Source organism: Chrysoperla carnea, chromosome 5 (genome assembly GCF_905475395.1).
Source record: "Chrysoperla carnea chromosome 5, inChrCarn1.1, whole genome shotgun sequence".
NCBI lineage: Eukaryota > Metazoa > Arthropoda > Insecta > Neuroptera > Chrysopidae > Chrysoperla > Chrysoperla carnea.
In genome coordinates, this window is record NC_058341.1 from 68,372,780 (window position 1) to 68,399,377 (window position 26,598).

At 31.6% G+C, this 26,598-nt stretch overlaps 1 protein-coding gene and 1 long non-coding RNA gene across 2 annotated transcripts; both read left to right on the plus strand.

Annotated features, from left to right (window-relative positions):
* The first annotated feature begins 13,957 nt into the window (after positions 1–13,957).
* On the plus strand, positions 13,958–14,933 carry LOC123300814. The gene is made up of 3 exons (XR_006535404.1): positions 13,958–14,171; positions 14,585–14,730; positions 14,798–14,933. It is a non-coding gene; the product is annotated as an uncharacterized LOC123300814 (long non-coding RNA).
* Positions 14,934–17,489: 2,556 nt separating this feature from the next.
* On the plus strand, positions 17,490–22,890 carry LOC123301355. The gene is made up of 3 exons (XM_044884092.1): positions 17,490–18,019; positions 18,245–22,366; positions 22,885–22,890. The coding sequence occupies exons 2-3, from the start codon at positions 18,251–18,253 to the stop codon at positions 22,888–22,890; spliced, it is 4,122 nt and encodes a 1,373-aa protein (XP_044740027.1). The 5' UTR covers positions 17,490–18,019; positions 18,245–18,250.
* Positions 22,891–26,598: the final 3,708 nt, after the last annotated feature.

Consider the following 26,598-nt stretch of genomic DNA (forward strand, 5'->3'; position numbering starts at 1 on the left):
TATAATTTTTTTATTCAGACAATTGCTGGGGTAGTAAGAAGGTTTGAAATTGTTCGAAGGCAATGCGACCGAGGCATTCATTTAAACTGAAAAAATTAAGACAAACAGAAAATCTGTACACGCTTATTTTCAGACAAACAAAGTTTGCTACCAAAAGACAAGAATATCATTCCAGAACGATGAACGAGAGGAAATTGTTGGAATCTTTATAAAAAGCATAGCGTATAGCTTTAGGAAGATTTCTAAAAAGATGGTTACTCGCAAACAATTGTGATTCTAGGTCGTTTCTTGGGTTAATATAGCAGACCTTAACTGTCGGTTTACCAGTTTCTTTCTGTTTATTTTTATTGATACTTGCCATTTCCTCTGCATGTATTGTTTAAGGAAGATAGTTTCTTGGGTGATAAAAACAGACATTAACTGTCGCTATACCAGTTTCTTTATTTACGTCTCCGATAAGTGTGGTAAGATTCAATAAGTACGGCTGTTTTCTGTGTATTTCCATTCATACTTACCAGTTCCCCCACATGTATTCTTTACGATTTGGAAGCTGGCGACATCCTGACACTTGTTTTATATTAATCTCACAGTTCTTAATAAATATCTAACAACACGCAGTACTAACACAAGTATCATGAGGGAGTATATCGGGTCTGAATATAACCATCTTAAAATTGCGTATGCAAATCGAATGTACTAACTTTGACTATAATTTTTATTTTTAGAGATAAATTAAGCAATTTCATTTAATATTAGTTTGAATACTTTATTTTGCTTTGTTTGTTGACATTATTATTGCGTTTTTAATGACTTTATTACAACTACAAATTTGATACCATTAACTATACTATACAACAACAAAAACATGTCATCGTTGTTTATACTCACTCACGCTTTGTATTATTTATATCGCAAAGTTTTTTTGATATACTTAAAATGGTTTATAAGAATAAGACTTTATGTTTATTAATTATTGTCCTTGAAAGTTTAGAAAATGACCAAAACAATCCCACTCTCAGGTTCTAGGAAACATTTTTTATTGTTTTTACGTTTGCTCTGTACATAACTATTTGTTATTTGCCATATATAGTTGTTCAGGCCTAAACCGCAGGTGAAATCTTGTCAGCTGTTAAATCGAAAATATATCGTGCTTAGTACAAAAAATGGAAGAATTTACATGTGTTTCGTTCCCAATCTGCTTGCTTCCAGATGATATAAAAGATAATTAAGAGAAAATAGAATACTTGTTCATCTTGGAAAATAGCGTAGACGTTTGTAAATAATGTAATCCAGCAAGGAATTCAATTTTGGAAAATGATTTTTGATTTTAAATCGAATGTTCTAAAATAATTGAAATGAATACCACACATATAAAGTTTTAAAAAACATTGAATAAAGTCCGCCATTGCGGGAGAAAAAACAACTGAGAGCTCAACGCAAGAAAAACAATCAATAAAATTGACTTCAATCCTTCGGTTTTGAGTGTTGAATTCTCACTCAAAGAACACACATTTGAAAATGGAGTTTGAGTGGTTTTTAATGAACCTTTTACTTCGAAACTTTTGTAAAAACTAAGCTTCATTCGGCTGTAATATCCGGGCGAAACTCGAACGGGTTGAATTTGTTAACTCAAAACTTATGTTCAGAGACGGAGGGTACCAACTGAAGTATAATGAGTGGCTTAACGTTCGGTCGCGCTCAGTTGGTTTCGTAATTATTTTGCGTTTATGGATACGTTCCATACGTACTATTCAAGGGCTTGAACCAAGAACATATGTATTGAAGACGTTAAACTAGAGTTGTGAGGGTAGCACGAAAAAAGGCATCTATCTAAGCGTGGTCTAGTCCTCTCGGTCGTTGCGTACTTTGTACTGCGTATCAGGCTGTCTTTTGTTTTCAATTTTTTGTCTTTTTCAATCAATTGAAAGTAATGGAAAACATGTTTTCAAATACCTTGACAGCCTCATGCGCAGTAGAAAATAAACGACCGATGACTAGACCCCACCCGGATAGATGTCACAAATTCAGCCACGGGCGCTTCTAACTCGACATGGGAGTTGCCTATCCTTATTACATAGATTCTTGGCTTGAAAAATAGCATAGAATACTAGACGAATGCGTAGACATACATAATATTTTATACAATTTTTATGACCCTCATCCTAGGTCGCTTGAACATCCTCAAAAACAAACATATATATTGTACGAATTTGATCTCAACCAATCAAGTGGTTCAGAAGTTACAGGATTAGATACAGACACACCATTTTTTATGATGTAGTCTCTCAAACCCAATTTCCCTACTTTCGCTTTCTTGTATAACGTTGAGAAGAACGGTTATCTCGAGAATGTTGGCTGTTGATCTATATATCCATTTTCATGTTTCCTGAATTCATTTTAAATTGTTTCGTTGTTTCAACGTGACGGATATAGCAAGGTATCTAGTACAAAAAAAAAAAAAAATACATGTATCTTAAAATTTCTTATACTTCCCGAAGTTGAAAAGTTTTTAGTTTTGACTCTGTTAAAGTATCCCTTCCTCTTATCTGATTTAAATAATAATATATTAATCCTAAATAAAATAAATTATATAAAATAAGGAAAGAGATTAAAAATTAATTTAAATTATCTTTCAATTAATTATTTAAAAAAGGGACATTTAATATTACGAAAGTTATATATATACACTAGCTTTTGCCCACGGCTTCGCTCGTGATTATGATTCATTTTAATATATTCCATAAATGATTAATTTAATGAATCGTTGAGAATCATTTAGAGAACCAATTTTAAAGATTTAGAGAGCCAACTTTACTTACATCACCTTTGAAAACAACGTGGCATTCGTCCATGGAGTTCGTTATGCTCCTTTAAAGAATGAAATAAAATAGTGATACAGTATACTTTTCTCTCCATTGCTTCTGATAATGATTCATTTAGTGAATCATCGAGATCCAACCGTTACCTCACTTATCCCCTTTATATACTGCAATATACACAATGTTAACTTTGAAGACTAAATACTACTCTTCAACCCGCTTGTCTTCACTTAGTCCACCCCCTAAAGGTCAGCTTTACTTACATTTTGTTGGAAAGTAAGGCGGCATTTGGTGATGTATTTCGCTGTGCTTCTTTATGGAATGAAATAAAAGTGTGATACAGTATACTTCTTTCTCAAACCATGAGCACATACATCAATTTTTACAATCCTACCTTAAAATATGACATACTTTCTTCCCTATTTTAGTAATACAGTAAACTTTTCTTTTGAACCATGAGCCCATATATAATTTTTTGCAATTCTAACTTCAAAATTGATAAAGTTTCATGCAAAATTTCAACCCTATTTTGAACCTCTTGCGGGATAAATTAAAAAAAAATACATTCAATAAAAGAGACGGTGTATGGTTGATCTTCACCCATATGATAATCAGATGGGGAAATAAAATTTTTAATTAATTTTTCTCTATTTTTTGTGTGGCTATTTGTAATTAATTTTAATCAATTTTTATTAAATTATCTTTCTCCTTATACCAAATTCGATTGGTTAACAGATCGGTGTAGATCTGTTGATACCAAATGAACAGGTGTAAGCCAATAAAGGTAACTACATCGATCTGTTAAACAATCCAAATTGATATAAAAAAAAACCTTCATGGAAATTGGTTAAAATCAATTTCATTAAAGATAGCCATGAGCACTTCGTTAAAAAATAAATAATAAAAAAAAAAGGTGTGTTCAAAAACCAATGAAATTTCGTTTAAAATATGTCTCACCGGGTTATCCGATGCGTGAAGATCGACCTTATACACAGTCTCCCTCTCTGGATTGAAAACTGGAAGAGTGTGTATAATTTTCTTTTTTTGATTAGTGTATATTTATTTTTATGAACAGAAATTGAATAACAGTTTCAACAATTAAAATATGAATAGGAACACATAGTGCTTATGAGAGGAAAGAAAAAATTTAGTAAATATTTTATAGAAGCGTTACTCTATTAATACATATATATTAAATATTCTTTCTAAGATATTTGATTTTTTTACAAAATAGATCTATTATTCTATTTTTCCTTTAAAAATAATTCAAATCTCTATCTTCGATGGGTTTTCTCTTGACTTTTTGTGCCGGTTAAAACCTTTAATATACAGCAGTATACTAAGAAGAACAGTTTTTTACCAAACTGACTTTTTTCTACATACTCATATTAACAGTTTGCGCCCGCTGCTATAAAAATCAGAGATATACTTACTACTTGATTCCGAGCTTTTTGCCATTTTTCGGGTCCAATACTTCGGTTAACAGTATTTTCAAAGAGCCTACAGTACTTTGATGTTATCGGAAACTATTTTATTTTGAATTTTTTATTGTGCAAATATAATGTTTTGTTTTTAATAAAAATTCATCCATAAAATTCTATAGATACATTTCAAAGTAAATATTCCATTGAACAAATATTTAAACACCGGCTATGTTGACTTTTATATGTATATTGTATGTATGTATGTATACAGGGTGCTCTATTATTGATAGCAAAAAATTATATCAGTAAATAAAGCTTATTCAAGAGATGTGACTATGGGAAAAATAGAAAGATTTATGCATTCACACGCCAGCCAAACTCATTAGACGAAATAGAGGTGTCTCTTTCGAATATATAGGGGACTATCTTAAAACAATAATTGATTGTAAATTGATTTAATTGGGTAGGCAATACTAAAAAAAATATTTTGTTGCCTTTATTTATAAAGAAAACAGAAAATATATATATTTCTCAAATCATTTCACCAATACAGAGTCACTTATACGTGGGAGGTATCAAGATACGGAGGGAATTAAATTGTCTATTAATATTTGTACATATACTGCAGATAAGTATCACAACTGTCTTAGGATAACGCAACAACTTTGATAAAGCAGCCTGCTATATTGCGTTAACATAAGAAATTATGCGATACTTATGTGCTGTATGTTATATGATACCTCCCACATCTAGGTGTCTCTGTATTGGTGAAATAATTTGATAAATATTTATAATTTTTTTGTTTTCTTTATAAATAAAGACAAAATAGTTTTTTAGTATTCGCTACCCAATTAAATCAATTTACAATCAATTATTATTTTATGATAGTCCCTTTGATTCTAAAGTGACACATACTTCGTTTATTGAGTTTGATTGGTCTGTGAATGCATAAACCTTTCTATTTTACCCATAGAATCGAAATTTATTAAAGAGGTTTTTCATTTGTCTTCATAGGCTTTATTTACTGGCATAATTTTCTGCTATCAATAATAGAACATCCTGTATACATGCATGTTTAAAACAATTGTTTGTCAATATTAATACAAAGTATTAACACAGGAAATATTTTTATATGAAATCTTAGCGGAGGCTATGTACTCTGACTATATAGAATCAAAATAGACTAAATGAGTGTAGTTTGAGTTTTCCTCGTTTAAGGTTCCGCGGTAACCAATTTGAAGTGAATTAGCGTGAAAATCTGTCCCCTCTAGATTACAAAATATAGAACATTGAAAAACTATCAGTAAAATTCTTAGTAAATTTGCTAGTTTTTAATAGGGCTGGTCAGTCAGCCTTTATGTATGTACAATAACTTAATGACTTCCAGTTATGATTGCCTTGGTATTTAAATGAATTCATTAAAGCTGAAAATTGATAGACAGATTGTGCATTGCATATAACAAACAGTTATGACAGTCAGTTAAATTTTAGAACAGGGCTGGTCAGTCAGCCCTTATGGATGTACATTCAATAAATAAGATTCAGTGTTATAATTGACGTGGTGTTTAAATGAATTTGTTAAAGCTGAAAATTGTTACACAGATTGTATATTGCATGTAAATAACAGTTATGACTGTCAGTCAGCTAAATATTAGAACAGGGCTAGTCAGTCAGTCCTTATACATGTACAATGCATTAATGAAATTTCTAACATTTAACTGACTGACAGTCATAACTGTTATTTATATGCAATATGCAACCTGTATAACAATTTTCAGCTTTAGTAAATTCATTTAAATACCACGGAAATCATAACCGTTTCGATAGCATATATTTGACCCCTGTTATATCGTTCGCTTGACTGACCGCAGTATGCGTGTGTATACAACTACTATAACCAATCCTCAAATGATCAGCTTTAGTAAATTTTACGTAAATTTTTAAATTTTGGGCTGACTCTCCCATAATAATAATATTAAATAATAATGTAGAAGAATAGTAAAAATATTGAACGGCTACCCTTAAAATTGAAGTAAAATAAAATATATATAAGCAGATGTAAAAATAAAAAAATACAACCAAAAGTAGATGAGGAACATGAAAAAAATAATTATTCTTACGTCCGCGCAGCAAGAGTCAACTTTCTTCCTACTATGCGAAACAAAGTTGCCGCTTTCCGCCTCTATCGGGGAAAAAATAGTTCACACACCACGGGAGCAAATAAAGTATATCTCAGATCTCATGTTTGTCATGAGATCTGAGCCTTTCTTTACGTTTGCTCCCTGGGTGTGTAATATACTGTTTTTTAAATTGGTGTTAATCTGTACCAGAATAACCAAATTATATGGAATAAAATAAACTAGATTAAAAATTAAAAAAAGAAAAATAAATAAATTTTACAAAAATTTACAGTTATCTAACGTATATACATGTGACAAGTATGTTTGTCGTTTAATTAGTGTAGACTTTTTACCAGTTTTATTTGAAGAGATTAAATGGTGATCCAAAAAAAAAAAAAAAAAAAAACACACACACACACAATTGGGCCGTGTTTCTTCTTAGTTAATTGTTTTTAAAAGAATTTTTTGTTAATTGTTCTTTGAATTTTGTTTTTGTTGACTAGTCTAAAGTGTTTTTATTTATGACTTACTATTTTAGTATAAATAGCAGCAATCTTCAAATACAATTTTTAGTGCTTGAAAATGTCTTAAATTGAAGAAAACATATGTCACAATAGATTTTTATTAAAAAAAACTAGTGGATTACTTCAAAGTGAAAACACATATAATAAAGTATATTACGTGTATATTTCTTGTATTAATTTAAAATTCAATTCCACAAAGTAAAGTTCGCCACAATCAATTATATTTTTCTTGTTCATTTATCTATCACATTTCGCTTTTATTTTATTTTTATACCATGTAAATATGAAATATACATAGTATATTAAGTTTAGTCCTAAGTTTGTAACGCTTAAAAATAATGATGCTAGGAAAAAAATTTTGTCATACGTGCTCACTAAATCACCTAATTAGTCCATTTCCGGTTGTCCGTCCGTTCGTCCGTCTGTGGACACAAGAACTCAAAAACGAAAAAAGATATCGAGTTGAAATTTTTACAGCGTACTCAGGACGTAAAAAGTTAGGTCAAGTTCGTAAATGAGCATCATAGGTCAATTGGGTCTTGAATCCGTAGGACCCATCTTGTAAACCGTTAGAGATAGAACAAAAGTTTAAATGTAAAAAATGTTCCTTATCAAAAATTAAACAACTTTTGTTTCAAACATTTTTTCGTAAACATCACTGTTTACCCGTGAGGGCGCCAATTAGGCGGAAATTTTATAATATGTACTATACTTGATTATCAGTTATGTATGTGTCACATGTTTGTACGTGTAATGTGATAAAGAAATCAACACTGACTATGCATGGTATTTCAACAATTAACTCAGTCAATTGTTTGTTTTCACTTGTTATTTTTATGCTCTGTATATATGTAATATATATACATATATCAATATATATTGTCGTTATTCCAAGTTTGTATCGCTTAAAAATATTGATGCTAGCAACAAATTTTTGGTATAGGTGTTCATAAAATCGCCAAATTAGTCCATTTTCGGTTATCAGTCCGCCTGTCCGTCTGTCTGTGGACAGGATAAATAAAAATCAAACTGAAATATCAAGCTGAAATTTTTATAGCGTACGTAAAAAATGTAAGGACGTAAAATGTGAGGCTTTGTTCGTAAATGGGCAACATAGGTCAATTGGGTTGTGCGTCCGATCAAAAGTATTCCTTATAAAAAAATAAACGAAACTTTGGTGTCCATTTTATTCAAAACTATAAAAGAGAGAGAGTTTAAAATTTGCAAGTAGCTTTAACTAGTGGTCTTCTTGAAAACATTCTTGAAAAACACAAAAATAATTCTAGAAAATGCTATCAAAAATTATCAAAATTTTCGAAATACAAATAAATGGCGACCGAAAAGCCGCCATAATTGTGTTAGTTTTTCAAACTCTTCTAATTTATAAAGAATTGCATTGTGCACTGATATTCAACACTTCTATACAGGATATTTCAACAATTAACTCAATCAATTGTTTGTTTTCACTTGTTTTATTATAATTTTAATAAATGCTACTGAAGAGGATCAGAGCCAAAGCAATCGAAACCAGTATAGCTAATTAATTTTTATAAATTGAATAAAGTAAGTCGAATATACCGATAATTTTATAATCACTTATAGCAATAACTGTCATATATGCAGAAGTGTGTTGATTATTTATCAATCTCCCTTATACTTATTTTCAATATTATTCTCATTTTCATCTCGCCTTATTAGTTACACCAAAGCGTCTGATTCATTACAAAGAAATTACATACCTCGCTTAGTTATAAGAAAAACTAATAAATATGGTGAAACCATTTATAAAACCACTTTATGTAGAACTATTATAATGAACGTTCCCTTTACTATTTCACATTTTCGTAGTATATAATTATAAGTATGTTGTTTAACAATTGTAAAGAAAGTAAATTCTTATAGCTATGCTGTTCGTAGTTCTCCAAATTTAATACGCATAAGTAGTCTCAACGAATTCCTCTTCAATTGTTAAATAACATGCTCATTATTATATTCTGTAAAAATGTGAAATGGTAAAAGGAATGTTCATTATACAGTGCAATGGCGTGCATTACATATAGACAGAAAGACACTGCCTACCCTATATAATTCAGACAAATATATATTACTGACTTAAGACAGTGTCTTTTACCACACGACTATCTACGACATTTACCGAAGTAGCTTCGTTTCTTATTCATATAAATAAACCTACACTACAAGTTCTGCCATTTGATTGATAAGTTGTGAGTTGATCACCACAATTTATAACGATTAGTGATCTACACTCATAAAGTACTATTACTCCTTCGTCTTATTGTTTTTATACTGAGTCGAGTTGAATATTGATTGTTTTGGTTTGTTTGCGGTTATATTATCAGGTGTTTAAGATTTGAACGTTGATAATAGAGAAAAATGGATAATATTCACTGCCATACTTGTTTAGATGGTGTGTATATAGAACATAAAAATTATGCGTTTTCACAACTATATTTCGATGGCAAAAAAGAAATGATCGTGAAAGGTCGTTGTAGCAGAATTTGCAATTAATACAAACTAAAGATAAAGTCAATCGTAAATTCAACACAAAACGATCTGATTCATATTATTGGCTTACTGGTTGCAAATAGAGCAATCGGTTGTTTTGTTTCTCTTGTCTACTATTTGCCAACAATAAAACCATTTGGAACGATACCGGTTACAACAATTTTCATAATTTTTCTACGACCGCAAAAAAACACGTTCAATCTGAAAAACACTTAGCAGCTTCTCTTAAGTATCACACCTTTGAATAAAATCCGTATACTCACACCACGATCTTTTAACTGCTATTATTTAATTGTACTCTTTCTAAAATCAGCCAATCTATGGATATTTGTGGTGCGATGAACCAAAACTGACATGCAATATTTTTGATTACATAGTAGCTTTTAAATATTTCTGCCTACCCTGTCTAAAAACTCCACTGTTATGTACGCCACTGTTATACAGGGTAATAAACCAGTCTCCTGGTAGTCAAAATCGATCCCAATAAAAAAAGGCGAATGACTGAAAGCACTATTTTCAGAAGTAATTTTATGTGCTGATCACGAATTTTTGAGTCATTTTGCTCCCAGAGGGTAAACAGATATGGTCATTTTAAATCGCGAAATTTGAATTAAAAATGGAAATTTCGGTTTTCTTGTGTCTAGCTGAACAGAGAGGTCAGATCAAAAAAGTTTTCAGACAACAGTTGTACATACGCACAATTATCCGCCCTCTAAGAGTTATATAAGGGTCATGAGCCCCCGATACGGCCCCTTAAGCCCATTTTTACCGTTTTTTTAAATGATTTTTTTCGAGTTGGAGGTAGACTCTAAAAATAAAATGTATGCCGAGACAGATAGTTTTTTTGCCGTTTCACCTCGTTTTTTTTTTGCATATCACCACTTGGGGCGCCAAAATCATTCATTTGCTGAGTATCGTAAAATTTAGTTTTTAGGCCCAAAAATGCAGTTTTTAAAAAAAATCAAAATAAGTCTTGTAGATTTAGGTCAGTATACTACCTAAAAATACCATCCACTGTAAGTTTGGTCAATATCCCGACTTCTGAGCTAACTCAGAAAAATTAGGACTATGAAAAAGTGGTAATTTACCGAGGTTAGAATTATTTTAGATTGGCCACATTACACTTTGTTAGAGCAGACTACGGCCAACTGTTGCCGTCAACCAATTTATTTTATCTCATCTAAAACCGGAGATATTGGTAAAGATGCGTTTGGGGCTACCCTGAAACCAATTTTGGGCTAGGAAAAATAATTCAAAATATGGGCGGTATATTAGGGCCCCCTCAGTTTAAATCCAAGTTTGCGACTTCCTAGTTATCAATAACATAATTCTAAAGTACTGTGAAGATCAAGAAAAGTGCGCGAGTTTCACTAATCTTAGCTTTATTATTTTTCGAGTTATTTCACGATAAAGACAATTTTTCGTTTTTCTTTAATTTTTATTTTTATTTTTTTTTTTTTTTTGTATTTAAATTGCCATATTTCGAAAACTCTGTATCCGAAACTGTTAAAAGTTTTGAGCATGTTGTCAGTACCCATAATTAAAGTAAACTGGAAAGCAGCAAGCATTAATTTTTGGTCCCATGGTAAATTCATCAGTTTTTGTGCTGAAAAAACCATAAAAAATGGTACGAGCAACTTGCTTTTCATTATAACTCCGTTAGTTTTTGTACAAATGACTTGAAACTTTTTACATTTTCAAGGTGGTTTCTATAGTACTATAAAATGTATAATATACTTTTTTCAAAAAAGTACAATTTTTCAGTTATTTGTTTTTGAATACTCCGAATTTCAATCGCCAATAACTCGAAAAGTATTGACTTTTGGAAATATACTTAAATGGCACATTTTCTTAAAACTTATCCCTATATCGATTTCCCTTGCATTTTCAACATATATTTTTACACTCCCTAGAAGTCAAATTTTCGAGTCAATCGGAGTTATACGAAATAATTTATAGGTTTAACCCTCGTATACTACTATTGGTACTATTACTAGCAAATAAAATTCCAGAAAGAAAAGCATTCAATACTAAGAATATAAATTAAACTTTTCATTGTAATAAAAGTAGGTATGTGTAGGTATGTATCTCGTGATATTTCAAGTATGATATTATTATTAAAATGTAACTTGTTGTTGTTGTTGTTGTTGTTTTGTAATATAATTTTCAACATTATAATGTAGGTATAGTAATGTAATGACTTTAAGGTGATTCATAAATCTAATTAACTTTTCAAATATGTAATAAAATATAATAAATGTAGGTATACTATCCTTCTTATTTTTCATACAACAATTCCATGTAATAAATATAAGTAATGTTATATTATTTAGTTGAGTTTAAATTCATTAAGTTATTTTAATAAATTTATTTATCTGTTTTTAAAACCATAAAATATTTATTTTTATTTATAGAAGAGGCGTTCGAAGGAGTTTTGTTTGTAAATATGACAACCGTTGGCATTATTATTCCTGAAACCCCAAAGTGTGTTAAGAAAAGGCAAACAGGAGATAATTAACAATTTAGTTTTAAGTACGCCATTCACTGGTGAGCCCGCACGACAAACCTGGACGTTTGATTAATATGTATAAAATGTTATACATATTAGTCAGTCTCCTACGCTATGAATTTACTATCGATAGTGTTTGTGTATCTAACAAACTGACTTAATATACGTAATTAGTATATCACTACAGTTGGTTAGAGTGGTATGTTTATATTATTTTAGCTTAGGGCTCGACTCGCTCGTGAATGCTGAACCTAACACAATGTTACTAATGGGAATTATAAAATCTAATAATTAAAAATTGAGGCTTTAGAATGAAGTAATCTTTAGTTACTCTTAAAATAAGACAACTTAGAATTTTATTGAAAGACATTCCAAGATTATTTTAGTATTTTGGTAAGCTCAAACTTAAATTGTTTAGCATCGTTTTTAGCTTTGAAAAGGGTCTTTTAATTTTTCCAAATATAAGAGTATTAATTGTTAGAAAACGAGATATTTTTGACGAGTAATTTTATTTGTTCCAAAAATTAACATTTGACTGTCACTAACACGACTCAAAAGGACTCTGGCAACTAATAGCAGCATAGATTTACTGTTTCTTTGGAAAGTAAGGCAAATTAATGCCAGCTTATCTTACGGTCTTCAAATTTTACAAATGAAATTCCTTCTTTCGCCTGCTCTATTTATCTGTTTCCTTAATTATGTTTTGTTTTGTTCTTGCATGCATAAGTTATAATATTACCTCTTTTGTATACAGTATATTAAATACTTTCAAATCAAAGCCTTTTTTAATTAGAACTTATTTTTTAAATTTTAATAAGCGCCTAGAAAGTTTTGATTTAATTTTTTAATAAGGAAATAACAGATTTGAAATTGATTTGTACACTGAAAAAAAATTATTAATACCATACGATATGAGATTGTTTCAACCTCATCGCGAGGCCAAATATCGCGAATGGTGTCAGAAATATGACACAACTACCGTACGGAGTTGAGTGGTGGAGTTGACACAAACGCATGGGTTGTTTGTATGAAACTAATATACTGTCTAACAAATTTTAAATATTTTTGTTTTGAATATAGTATCAAAATACTGGTGTGATTGTCACAACCACATGAGCAAGTAAAAAAATAAAAGATATATACCTGCTACAGCTTAATCAACTGCGCTACGGATGATTGTTATATATAAACCTTGTTGGTATATGGTACATATTAAAAAAATTATCAATAAGTTTATTTCAAATTTTCTGTACGTTAGTAACAACAATCTTCATGCAGTTGGCTCAATCATATATTTACTAGACATTAGGTTTAGATAAAAAATGTTAGTTTCTTTATGAGGATCAACTTTCTAATTTAAAGTGTTATTCTATCTCTCTTTGTTGTTTAGGATCTAAATTGGCTATTAAAGAAACCCAATGAACGAAGTCCAATTTAATGCCAGAACATGATGTCCCCCATCAATCTCTGAAACTTTTAAACTTTTGTTTAAATTATTTTTTGATTGGTTAACTACAAAACGAGCTATTAGCCAATATACATTAAAATGTATACATTGAAATGTACATTATGGATTGAATTTTGTCTAATAAAAATGAAATGTCAACACATTTGAAACTTCTTGTAATAAAAACTTTATCTAAGTTATTGGAGACATTTTATATTTTCACGGAAATTATGCTGATTTGTCTATGTAGACTGTCTTGTGTCTGTTTTTAACAAATTTTCGATGCTTATTTCTTGTGAAATGAACGTTTAAGATATTTTATCAGTATCTTTCCGGTCAATAATTTTGGCACGAATTACAATTAAAGATAAGTTTTTGTGGCATTTTTAAGATGACTTTATAAATTAACATCTTCTTTAAACTACCAACTGTGGCATTTTTGACAAAGTGGAAGCGTTTTTTAACCGCGATCTCAGTAATTGTGATCGAATCTGAAAGAGAATGAGTTGACAAAAGGACGGTCTAGGATTTGAGTGGAAGTCTATAAAACGACTACAACTCTATGGATTAGTCAGTGAAATGTCAAAATTATTTGACAACAACAAAACGCATTTACATATCTTTTTACACTTAAGTTACTTTATTTCATTAAAAATATAAATATTCTTTGGTTTAGAATTCTAAAATTTGGCTTTAAATAAACCATTAAATGAATTTTAAAAAAAAAATGTAAACTAAAAATATCACAGTCAGATACACCAGGCTACATAACCTCTTCTGTGCAATGTTTTTTGTTAATTAAGTAAGTGTTTTTTGTTACATTATTATAAAATGATACTAGTTTTGAATTGAACATTTCCGATCCAGGTGTTAAACAAAACAAAAACGTTCTCGAAATGACGTAAATCTTGTTCTGCGTAGTGAACCAAATAATTTATCTTCTGTATCCGACCCGTGACTCAACGTAGTCAAGCATTAACACGGGGCCGAATATGGTGAAGATGACGAACCGCGAGGTGCAACGCAAATCGAGGATTTTGACACCCTTCCATGGGCAGTCTGAACTCGTTGTCGGCTACACCTCTAAACGCGGTATTGATTCACTTCACAAAACAATCTTTACCATTCTTGACTAAAATCAAATCGGAAATGTTCAATTGGATAGTTCAAAAAAAATACGTATATTAAATTTTTTTTTTTTGGAATTTCTATAAGGTAAATCTCCAACAACGATATTATACGGATGGGGTGGAGAAAATATGATAAATAAAACAATACCTTAATTATCCAGGCAAAACCACCGCAGGATAACCGATACACGACCAAAAACAAACAACACCAGCCGTTGATGAAATGTCCAGGTATAAATAATTAATCGTTCATGTACGTCCATTTCTTTGAATTTATACCAATTATCTTTATTTCCAGAGTACATTATTGACTGCAAGATTTCCAGTTTCTCCACGATAGTATAATTATCGATGTAATATTAAAACGTGCTCGCGTTGCGGGCACGAACGTGTATATAATTAATTTTTAATAAATTTTCTATTTGATGTGTACCCTTCAATGGTGATTTTTTTTTCAAGAGTTATTCCGTCGTTGATTATCCCAATCCATGAATTGTCGATGTAATATTAAAAACGTGCTCGCGTTGCGGGCACAAACGTGTAAAATTATTAATTTTAATAAAATTTTTATTCGAAGTGTACCCTTCAAGGGTGATTTGTTCAAGAGACCTCATTTTTAAATTGTTTTTGGCTTTTTTACTCGGTTCTGTATTCCTACGCGAACTACGTTGTTTTTCGTTTGTTAAATTTTAATAATTATTGCGCATGGTGGCTATTCACACGTTAGCGTGTACTAACGTCCGTTCACACGCTAGCGTGATTTTAATTCAACTTTTTTAATTGAATGATTTTTCTTTATTTTTTTATTTTGTGTGTGTGTTTAGATTTAGATAGGGTTTTTCTGTCCCCATTCGTATAATGATTTTGATCGCGCTTATTACTATAATTTGACTGATTTTTAATTACTGTCAACCAAACCTACAATCAAAATACTTTGAACCTTATTGAACGGTTCATTTTAGATGACAAAATACACATATTTATGAAGGACATGTTATATAAGTTTCAATAAAAATGAAAACAGCTACCATCTTTTAATCAATCACATTAAAATGTTGATGTTGAAACATTTATTGTACATAATACAACAAACTATACCATATCTGATATGTTTAAAATATACAGAACCAAAGTATTAAAGGCAAAATTTGATAACACAAAATTTTATCTAAATTTCAAACAGCTGTATCTGTGCGAAAAATCATTGAATTAGGAACAACTATAGCTCGTTTGAAAACTTGTATATTTTGGTTTTGAAATCTCTTGCTCAAAAATTTTTATCACCACGCACAAAAGCTTCTTGAAAATAAGGTAAAAATTTTTATTTTTAAAACATGATAAAAAACAGAATAAACAAGCTTTTGAGTGGACTTAAAAAATTTGTTATAACATAATTTTTAAAAATTTGGTACGCTTCTAACTTTTATATAAATTTTAGCAATAACATTTCTCACCCTTTCCGCTCGCCGTGCAACGCAGCAAGGAGTTCTAAAAATTGGGCAATAGATTCCAAAATAAAAAAAATGTGTTTTCTAACGAGCTATTGTTGATCTAAATTCGATGAGTTTTTGGAAATATACAGCTGTTTGAAACTTTCATAAAATTTTTTGTTAAAAAAATGTTCCTTTAATACTTTGATTCTTTATACAATCATAAAATTGCACATATTACTCTCAATCACTGCTATAGCAACTGAGTACGAACAGTTGAGCAAACGGACTCAATATGAATGTCTGGCCACTCTTTACCTATAGTAGACGCAATGAAAACCGTTGAAGTATTGTCATTTATCTATAAAATAAGTAAAGCAAAGCCTTTTGTTCCAGACACTAATTGATTTATCAGAAACTGGATGCATTATATATCAGTAATGAAACTATGGAAGCATTGTTTGCATTTATTTTAATAATATAATAATAATAATAATAATAATAGGGGTTTAACCTCCGTATTTGTGACATACGCCTTATCACAGAGGCCACCCACACCATTATGGGCGTGGGTGTCCTCTGCACCACGGCACCACGCCTGGATTCGAACCCGCAACCTAAGTCTAATAGTCCAACGTGCTATGACTAACGCCTTAGACCGCTGGGCCATTTAGGCTCTCCTTTTTTTAGGTTTGCATTTAATTTCTAATAGTGGTAAGAGATAGAGGAAGACTTTAAATAAAAATGCAAACACGTTCTTTATACCTACTTATAAACAGGATTCTTTACGCTATACGACACAGAAGATTATGGCTAAACGGCTTGATTTTTACAAAATATTCTTTCTGCAATATATTATTGGCTGTACATTTCAAAATTATTTTCATTATACATAGGATGCCCGGAAGAATGTATCAAAGTTATATTTTTTAGAGTGAGGTTGTAAGATCAAAATAAAAGTATTTTTTCATAAGGTGAACCTCACTTAAACTTCACGATTCTCGAAATATTCTGTATTTTCTGAAATTATTAATACTAATCTACTGAGTTTCTTGTCACAAATGTGACGTTGTGTGCGTAGTCATGGTGGGGATAATAAAATCGATGCCAGCGCTTTAAGTGAAAAATTTTGGAGATAAAGTGGGCTGTTATGACTAATTTGCAATTATTTACATGTTAATGATATAGAAACTGTCAAATTAAAATGATTGAAAAACACTAATTAATTAAACTTAATGCATTAAAAATTGTGAAAATAAGAAATCAAATTGTACAAATATTATTTTTCAAATGTTAATTATCGTAATTATTTATTTAAATTTGTGAAACAAGAATATTAAATTTTAAATGTAAGTTTTCAATGCAATCCACACAATTATATATGCATCCATTAATTCTATAATTAAAGTAGTGTATCGTTGTCATGGAAACGAAATTCACGCTCGGAGCGAATACAGGTTGTTCCAAAATTATGACTAGTGAATTACAAGTTTTAAACGATAATAACTTATCTATATATATAATAAAACTAAGTCGATAAAATGTGCGGGCCGATAAAACTTAAAAAGGAGTCCCGACACGATAAAGGGACTTATGTGGTGTGATAGCCCTTTATCCCTCCTCGAACAAGAAAGTTCCCGTTTTAATCTAAAGGGCATGTTTTTAAAGATATAAGGGACTTTCCGACCCTTCAACTTGGAAATTAAGTGCATTGGCGCCATCTGTTATCGAATATTTGAACTTCGTTCAAGACATCCAATAGTCATAGTGTATAGTCTCCATAGTGGCGCCATCTGTTATCGAATATTTGAACTTCATTAGAATACTCTAGAAGGTGTGAGAGAGAAATTTCTCGAATATTCTAGAGCCTAGCTCTCTGAATATATAAGAGCCCGGTGTCGCTCACCAGAGTTAGTTTAATTTGAACAGCGAAACGAGCGATTTCAAAACGAAAAGAAGAGAAGTTATCTGTGAGCCTTTATTTAGAAGTATCACGTGTGAGTATTTTTAATAGTGTGTTTAATTAACTCTCGATTTTGAAACGAAATAGAAAAAAGTTATTTGTGGGTTTTTATCGTGAAATTTCAAATGTGAGTATTTTTAATAGTGTTTAATTAATTCTAATGGTTTTTTTTCTTTAAATTGTAATTTTCTTAACCTTCAAAAAGTCGCGCGGCGTCGAATTGATGCCTTCTATATACTTTTGGCCGTAAACAAAATATCGCTCGACCGCTTGAAGGTTAAATATATTTTTTTTTGTCTCAACGTACCCCACGTTTCCGTTACAAAATGTTTATTTAATTTATATTTTATAGAATACAATGCCCAGACGTAAGAGAGGAGGAGATTTGGCCAGTTCTGCAGCGAAACGGCGAAAAAAAAAAGAATCTCGAAGAAATGAAACGGAAGAAGAGCACGAAGCACGTTTACAGAATCAACGGACCAGAATGAGTAACCTGAGAAGCACAAGAAGCGAAGAAAGAACAGCAAATAAAAGTACTGAAGAGTCGAGAATTTTAAAAGATAATCTAACAAAGGAAGCATTCCACTACGAACCGACGAAAAAATATTACAATCATAAATACGTTGTTATTGGAAAAATGAATAACGTTTGCCAGTTTTGCCATGCAAAAAAATTCAGTAAAGAAACACCAGGTCTCTGTTGCATGAATGGAAAAATTCGATTACCACCAATTGAAGCACCTCCGCAGGAATTTCTGCATTACATGCTCGGGGAAACACTAGAATCAAAACACTTTCTCCAAAATATAAGATCATATAACTCCTGCTTTCAAATGACTTCTTTCGGTGCTACTTCGACTAACACTAATAGAAATGAATTTGAATATGTATTTTCAATTCAAGGGCAAATTTATCACAAAATAGGATCGTTACTGCCAATGTCTAACGAAGACCATAAATTTCTACAAGTATATTTCATCGGAAATGAAGAACAAGAAATTGATCAACGATGCACAAATTTTAATGGACTGAGACGCGAAATAATCCAAGATGTACAGAGGATCTTACACAAGTATAATCAACTGATTTATATATTCAAAACAACATTAGACCGCATGATTTCTGATGACTATAAAATTGTAATTCGAGCCGATAAAAGACCACGTGGAGAACACGAACGCAGATTTAATGCACCTCAGGTAGATGAAGTCGCCATTGTAGTTGTGGATAATGAAAATACAAGCCGTGACATAATTGTACATCGAAGAAGAAAAGGACTACAACGCATTGCAGAGACACACCGTTCATATGATGCTCTTCAATATCCGTTAATATTTCTGCACGGAGAGGACGGATACCATTTCAATATAAAACAAATTCATCCTGAAACAGGCATAGAAACAAACAAAAAAGTCACTTCTAAGGAGTTCTATGCTTACCGCTTAATGATCAGAGACAATGAAACATATAATCACATACTCAACACTCGCCGTTTATTCCAACAATTTCTGGTAGATATGTACGCAAAAATAGAAGCAGAACGGATGCTTTACATAAGATTGAATCAGAAAAAACTACGCACAGAAGAATACATCCACCTTCGAGACGCGATCATGAATGACGGCAATATTGACGATATTGGAACAATGGTAATCTTACCCTCATCATACATAGGAAGTCCAAGACATATGCACGAATATACACAAGATGCCATGACCTACGTAAGAAAATATGGACGACCTGATCTCTTTATAACATTTACATGCAATTCATCATGGCCAGAGATCAAAGAACAACTAAAATACGGACAAACCTCCATAGATCGACACGATATAATAGCCCGAGTTTTTCGACAAAAACAAATACGATTTATTGAAGTCATCACAAAATATCACATCTTTGGAACTGTTATTTCATGGATGTATACAATTGAGTGGCAAAAACGAGGATTACCTCACTCACACAATCTCATATGGCTACACGATAAAATTTATCCCACGGATATCGACAAAATCATCCGAGCTGAATTTCCTGATCCACAAAAAGATCCGGAGCTTTACAACATAGTAGTGAAAAACATGATTCACGGACCATGTGGATCATTAAATTTCAATGCGCCATGCATGAGTGATGGAAAATGTACGAAAAAATATCCAAAACCGTACTTGGACGATACCAAAACTGAAGATGACGGCTATCCCAAATATAGAAGACGATCACCGAAAAACGGTGGCTTCACAGCAAAAATACGAATACAAGGCAGAGACGAACTGGAAATAGATAATCAATGGGTAGTACCGTATAATCCACTACTTTCCAAAATGTTCCAAGCACATATAAACGTTGAATACTGCAATTCAGTAAAATCTATTAAATATATATGTAAGTACGTAAACAAAGGTAGTGATATGGCAGTATTTCAAATAGTCCAAAATAGCGAACAAAATAACAGAAATGATGAGATCCTCATGTACCAAATGGGAAGATACATCAACAGTAACGAAGCAGCGTGGAGGATTTTTAGTTTTCCCATACATGAACGCGAACCAGCTGTGCAACATCTAGCAGTACATTTGGAGAATGGACAGAGAGTTTACTTCACAAAAGACTCGGCTAGAAAAATTGCAAGCGAACCACCTCAGAACACAACATTAACAGCTTTCTTCCAACTGTGTCAAACAGATCCATTCGCCAGAAAGTTATTGTATGTCGACGTCCCTATTTATTATACGTGGGACAAAACAAGGAAAATTTTTCAACGTCGGAAACAAGGAATGCCAGAGGAGGGTCATCCAGAAATCATAAAAACTAACGCAATAGGTCGAGTATTCACTGTACATCCAAACAATGCCGAATGTTTTTATCTCCGGATGTTGTTACACGAAATACGGGGACCAACAAGTTTTACAGATCTCAGGACCGTTAATGGCTACCTATGCCAGACTTACAGAGAAGCATGTCAACGCTTAGGATTATTGGAAAACGACAACCACTGGGAATTAACACTACAAGAAGCCACACTCACAGCTTCAGCTGAACAAATTCGAGAGTTATTCGCTATAATATTAACAACATGTAACCCATCAAACCCAAAACAGCTATGGGACTCTTTCAAAAGGAGTATGAGTGATGATATATTGTACCAAGTCCAACAAGCTAATCCTGAACTGACTATAGAATTCAATGACGAGATCTTCAATGAAACACTCATTCGCTTAGAAGATAAATGTTTAGCAATAAATAATCAGGCCTTAGTAGAACTTGGAATGCCAGCACCACAAAGAAATGCTTTTAGTGTGCTAAACTACGAAATTATGAAGGAAAAAAGTTACAACATCAATGAACTACTTGAATACATTGCTCACAACAAACCACTTCTCAATGACAATCAAAAAAAAGTTTACGACGTTATAATGAGCCGGATAAATAACAATATTGGTGGAATTATTTACTTGGACGCACCAGGAGGCACTGGTAAAACGTTTCTCATAAATCTAATACTGGCGGAAATACGTGCTAAAAAACTCATCGCACTGGCACTAGCATCATCTGGCATTGCAGCCACACTTATGGAAGGAGGACGAACTGCCCATTCTGCCTTACAACTACCATTGAATATAGCCGAACAACAATTCCCGGTATGTAAAATTTCAGGAAAATCTGGACGTGGTCAAATTTTAAAACAAGCTAAAATTATCATCTGGGATGAATGCACCATGGCCCATAAAAAATTTATAGAAGCCATGGACAGAACATTACAAGAATTGCGAAAAAACTCTGAAATAATGGGAGGAGCTCTACTCATACTCTCAGGAGATTTTCGACAAACACTTCCAGTTATTCCCAAGTCAACATCAGCAGACGAGATCAATGCATGCTTGAAAAAATCACATCTCTGGCCACAAGTACAAATACTGCAATTAACAAAAAACATGAGAGTTGAATTATCAAGAGATGAAACAACAGCACAATTTGCTAAAATACTTTTACAAATCGGCGAAGGTACATATCCTACTGACCAAACGACCGGCCTCATTGAACTTAATAGTGATTTCTGTAATATAGCCACTACTGAAGACGAACTAATCGACAAAATTTATCCAAATATTATTCAGAATTATACTAATGCAGAGTGGTTATTTCAAAGAGCAATTTTGGCCACTAAAAATAATATTGTTGACGATATCAATTTTAATATTCTAAAGAAAATACCTGGTGAAGAGAAAATATATAAATCGATCGACACGATGGTATCCATTGAAGAAAGTGTCAACTTCCCCACTGAATTTCTAAACTCTTTACAAGTACCAGGAATGCCATTACACTGCCTTCGTCTGAAAATTGGAACTCCAATCATACTACTCAGAAATCCCAACTCCCCAAAATTATGTAATGGAACTAGAATGATCGTAAAACAGCTATCGAATAATATCATTGAAGCTGAACTTATTTCTGGAAAGACCAAAGGACAGACAGTATTTATACCTAGAATACCTCTGATCTCTTCGGAATTGCCATTTCAATTTAAAAGACTGCAGTTTCCAATAAAATTAGCCTTTAGTTTTACAATTAACAAAGCGCAAGGACAAACTTTAAAATATTGTGGCATTAACCTCAAAGAATCCTGCTTCTCTCACGGTCAGCTATATGTAGCTTGCTCAAGAGTAGGAAATCCAAAAAATTTATGTATATATACTCCGGACAATAAAATGAAAAATGTTGTTTATAAACAAGTATTGTAAATAATGAGAAAACGTTTTCAATAAACTTTTTTTTTACTTTTTACGTCATAGTTTATTTTTTTATTTCGACTCTACCACGTCATCTCATATCAACTCCCGGGCGAAGCCGGGTTTTTAAGCTAGTTTAACTTAAATACAACACAGAGTTTATGTCTACAGCAAATGTAAATTGTAACTGTTAACTATCAAATACCATGAACCTTCCTATAGCTAACTGTGTACGTTTTAGTTTATTATTCTTTTCTCTCTAGATTTAATATTCTTTCGAATGGGCATCCAAAATTTATAGATGGCTTGAAATTTTAGGTTAAAAAACGATAACAAAAATTTAGTTTGAAGCTTGAATAACTACTTTTTATTTGCATATCTTCCTAATCAACTAGAATAACTAAATACAAACCCTTATTTCATTTCGAAAAACAAATTCTAGGGAAATCGAGCTTAAAAGTATTCAATAACAAATTTGTTCACCAGATTTTTGCAAAATTCATTCGAAAAGTGTTTTTTACATAATATTTTAGTTCCGGACGAAACTGGTAATTAAAAACATCTCCAATCAATACGGTATGGCGGCCTATACAGACCTATCTACACAACAAAAGTTCACATGAACTTTGATTTAATCCTAGAATTTAGTTTTATTGGATAAGTCATCCATATAACATCTTCCCTAAAATATCTAACTTTTAGATTTTATCAATAAACTTAATATGAAACCTAAAAATTGGTAATTCTAAGATTAACCCAAAGGAATTTATATGCAATTTGTCTTGTACAGACTTGCCATTTGTATTTAAAATTTAATACTATGTTCTGTCTTATTGGCATTTAAGAATAGACATGAAGACATATACCAATGTATTATACACGCTATACGACACGAAAGATTATGGCTAAACGGCATGATTAAAATTTTTTTTTCACGAATAAATGGAGGGTTTTTGGCCCAACATTTTAAAATTAATTTCGTAATATACAGGGTGGCCGGAAACGCGGAATGTATGAAAGTTGTATTTCATTTTCAGATTCTACGATTAAAATAAAGGTGTTTTTCCTGAAAGTTTACCTTACTTTAACTTCACGATTTTCGAAATATTTTATATTTTTCTTAATTATAGTAACAATTTTAATGCATAATTTCTCAAAGCTTATATCAGTTCTTCAAACAAGCTTAACTTAGATTCTACTAATGGATTGAGTTTCTTGTCACAACTTTGAATAATTGAATTACGTATACAGGTTGTCCAAAATTATGACTACAGAATTACAAGTTTTACGCGATAATAACTAGTTTAACTTAATTACCTCTCAAGGTTTATGTCAACAGCAAATGTAAATTGTAACTGTTAACTATCAAATAACATCAACTTCCCTATAGCTTACTGTGTATGCTTTCATGAAAAACGCACATTTTCAGAAGCGAACTGATTTTGCCATCACTTATCCCCGCTAATTCTGTTGGCTTTGTTTCAATAAAATATATTTTCAGATTTTCGATTTTCCAAGAAACATTACTAACTACTGCTTGTGAGAAGAGTATTTAGAACTGTCTTTTGTAAATATTATAAACTACATGATTTTAAAAACTATCAGTAACATGGCATTAGAGCAAAAGTTGACCTATATTTGTCTACCAAATTATTTACGTGATTTTTCCCTAAAGAAAATTTTGTCTCCTTTTTAACCCCTTACGGGATGAATTTCTGAAACGTCATTTAGAGTCTAGACTCTGCGGTATCAGCTGTCACAATGTTTAGTATGTTCACATAATATAATACAAAATATTAATAATATTACATAAATCTATATATATATAAAACAAAGTCGTGTTAGTGACACTACTTATAACTAAAGAACGGCTGAACCGATTTAGCTGAAAATTGGCAGGGAGGTAGTTTAGAGCCACGAGAATAACATAGGATTTTATCCCGTTCGACAACATTCCTGTGGGACTTCATAACTCTACATATACCATTTATTTATTAAACAAGGATAGTTCAAACCTACTTAAGTTAAATCTTATATGTCGATCTTTATTTATTAAATGTTATATGTACTGTCTATATCTATTTAATATATGTTTAGAGCTATCTTTGTTTAGAATATTCATTTTATAATTTAGTGTTCTCTTACAATAAATTCTGAATGTTTGTTAAAAAACTAATGTAATTAAATTATAATTTGTAAAAATCGAAAAAATCATAAAAAATTCAAAAAAACACAATTTTTGTAATTTTTGGTTGGGTTGGGTTAGGTTGGGTTAGGTTGGGTTAGGCTGGGTTAGGCTGGGTTAGGTTGGGTTGGGTTGGGTTGAGTGTGGGTGTGGGTGTGGGTGTGGGTGTGGGTGTGGGTGTAGTTGTGGGTGTGGGTGTGGGTGTGGGTTGAGTTGGGTTTTTTTTTCAATTTTATTGATCTGTATATATAAAAATAAATTGCTGTGCGTTAGTCTCGCTAAAACTCAAAAACGGCTGGACCGATTTTCAAAATTAAACTAAACTAAATTTAAAAAAACCCAAAAATTAAACTAAAGAAATCAAAATTTATTAATTTTGTATCGGAATCGCTATTGTTACGCTTGATCCTCAAGGTTGCAAGAGTGTTCCAAAATTGTTCAATATATAGGAAGATACGTACAAGTATACAGCGAAGTTATCCTATTTATCTATATTCAGTTTGTAAAACATAACCAAAAATTTCAAGAAGAAACTCAAGAAGAATGTTTGTCATTACTTTTGTTTTATTTGTGTTTATTCCCATATTGTTTATATTGTGTATGTTTATTAACATACCCGTGCGCCTGGCCTTTGCGATGATCATAAACAAATCGCAAGGCCAGTCGTTGGAAGTTTGCGGGATTAATTTAGAATTTCCATGCTTCTCGCATGGACAACTATATGTCGCGTGTTCACGTGTAGGAAAGCCATCGTCTTTATATATTTATGCTCCGAAAAACCAAACTAAAAACGTAGTTTATCAAAAAGCTTTGAATTGCATAGATATATTTATTATGTTTTGTTATGTATTGATTATATTTTGTTGTGTTAATAAAACACATAAAACATGGTAAAATGACCAACAAGTTTCATTTAATAACCCAATACCATTTTAACCGTAGATAATACAACCAGTGTTAATTTTTGCCAAAAATTAACACTGGAGTCTAAAGGTTGACATAATCACGAACCAAAAGTTGTAAAAAAAAAGTTGCAGGTGATACGAAGTTCACCGGGTCAGCTAGTAATACATAAATTAAAAAATTTAACCAGATCCAAAAGCAGGTCTGGTCGATTTGTCTGTGGCATCGGAGTTTCTAACCAGATTAACAGACTTTCATTTTTTTTTTGATACGCAATTTGATGGAAAGTGTCCTAAGTTGCGTTTCAAAAAAATCTGCTCAGACGTTTGAAGATCATCACCTCTTTTTTAGTTGTTATCGGATACGCAACCCTGATTTTGCACTTGAAACATAGCTAAGAAATATCCAAAAAATTACTCTCTCGATCAAATTGCTACACAAAAAAAAATTAATTTACCAATTTAGAAGCTACGATGCCACAGTCAAACACACAGATACACACCTTAAACTTACCCGACTCATCAAAAGCAGAACTATAATAACGGATTATTTTTCTTACATCGGTTTAATGTTTTTTATTTCGTTTAAGGCAGTACGATACGAGCGCCTTAAAAAAGTTGGGTTGAAATTATTTTTACCTTATTTTCAATTTTGATGATGAATTTTGTGATAACTTTATAAATGTAGACGAAAAATAAGAGTACAATTTTTCAATATTTGGCATGGTTTTCGAAACATTGAAAGCATATTTTGAAAATTACGCCAGATATCGAAAAATTCTTAGTATTCTTACTTTTCGTCTTATATTGTCAAGCCATAACATAATTCACCATCAAAATTGAAAAAATATATTTTTTTAAATTTGTGTCCACACTACCGTGTTTATGCA

Coding starts and splice junctions, on each gene's coding strand:
- LOC123301355 (XM_044884092.1), top strand. CDS start 18,251: ATGCCCAGACGTAAGAGAGGAGGAGATTTGGCCAGTTCTGCAGCGAAA.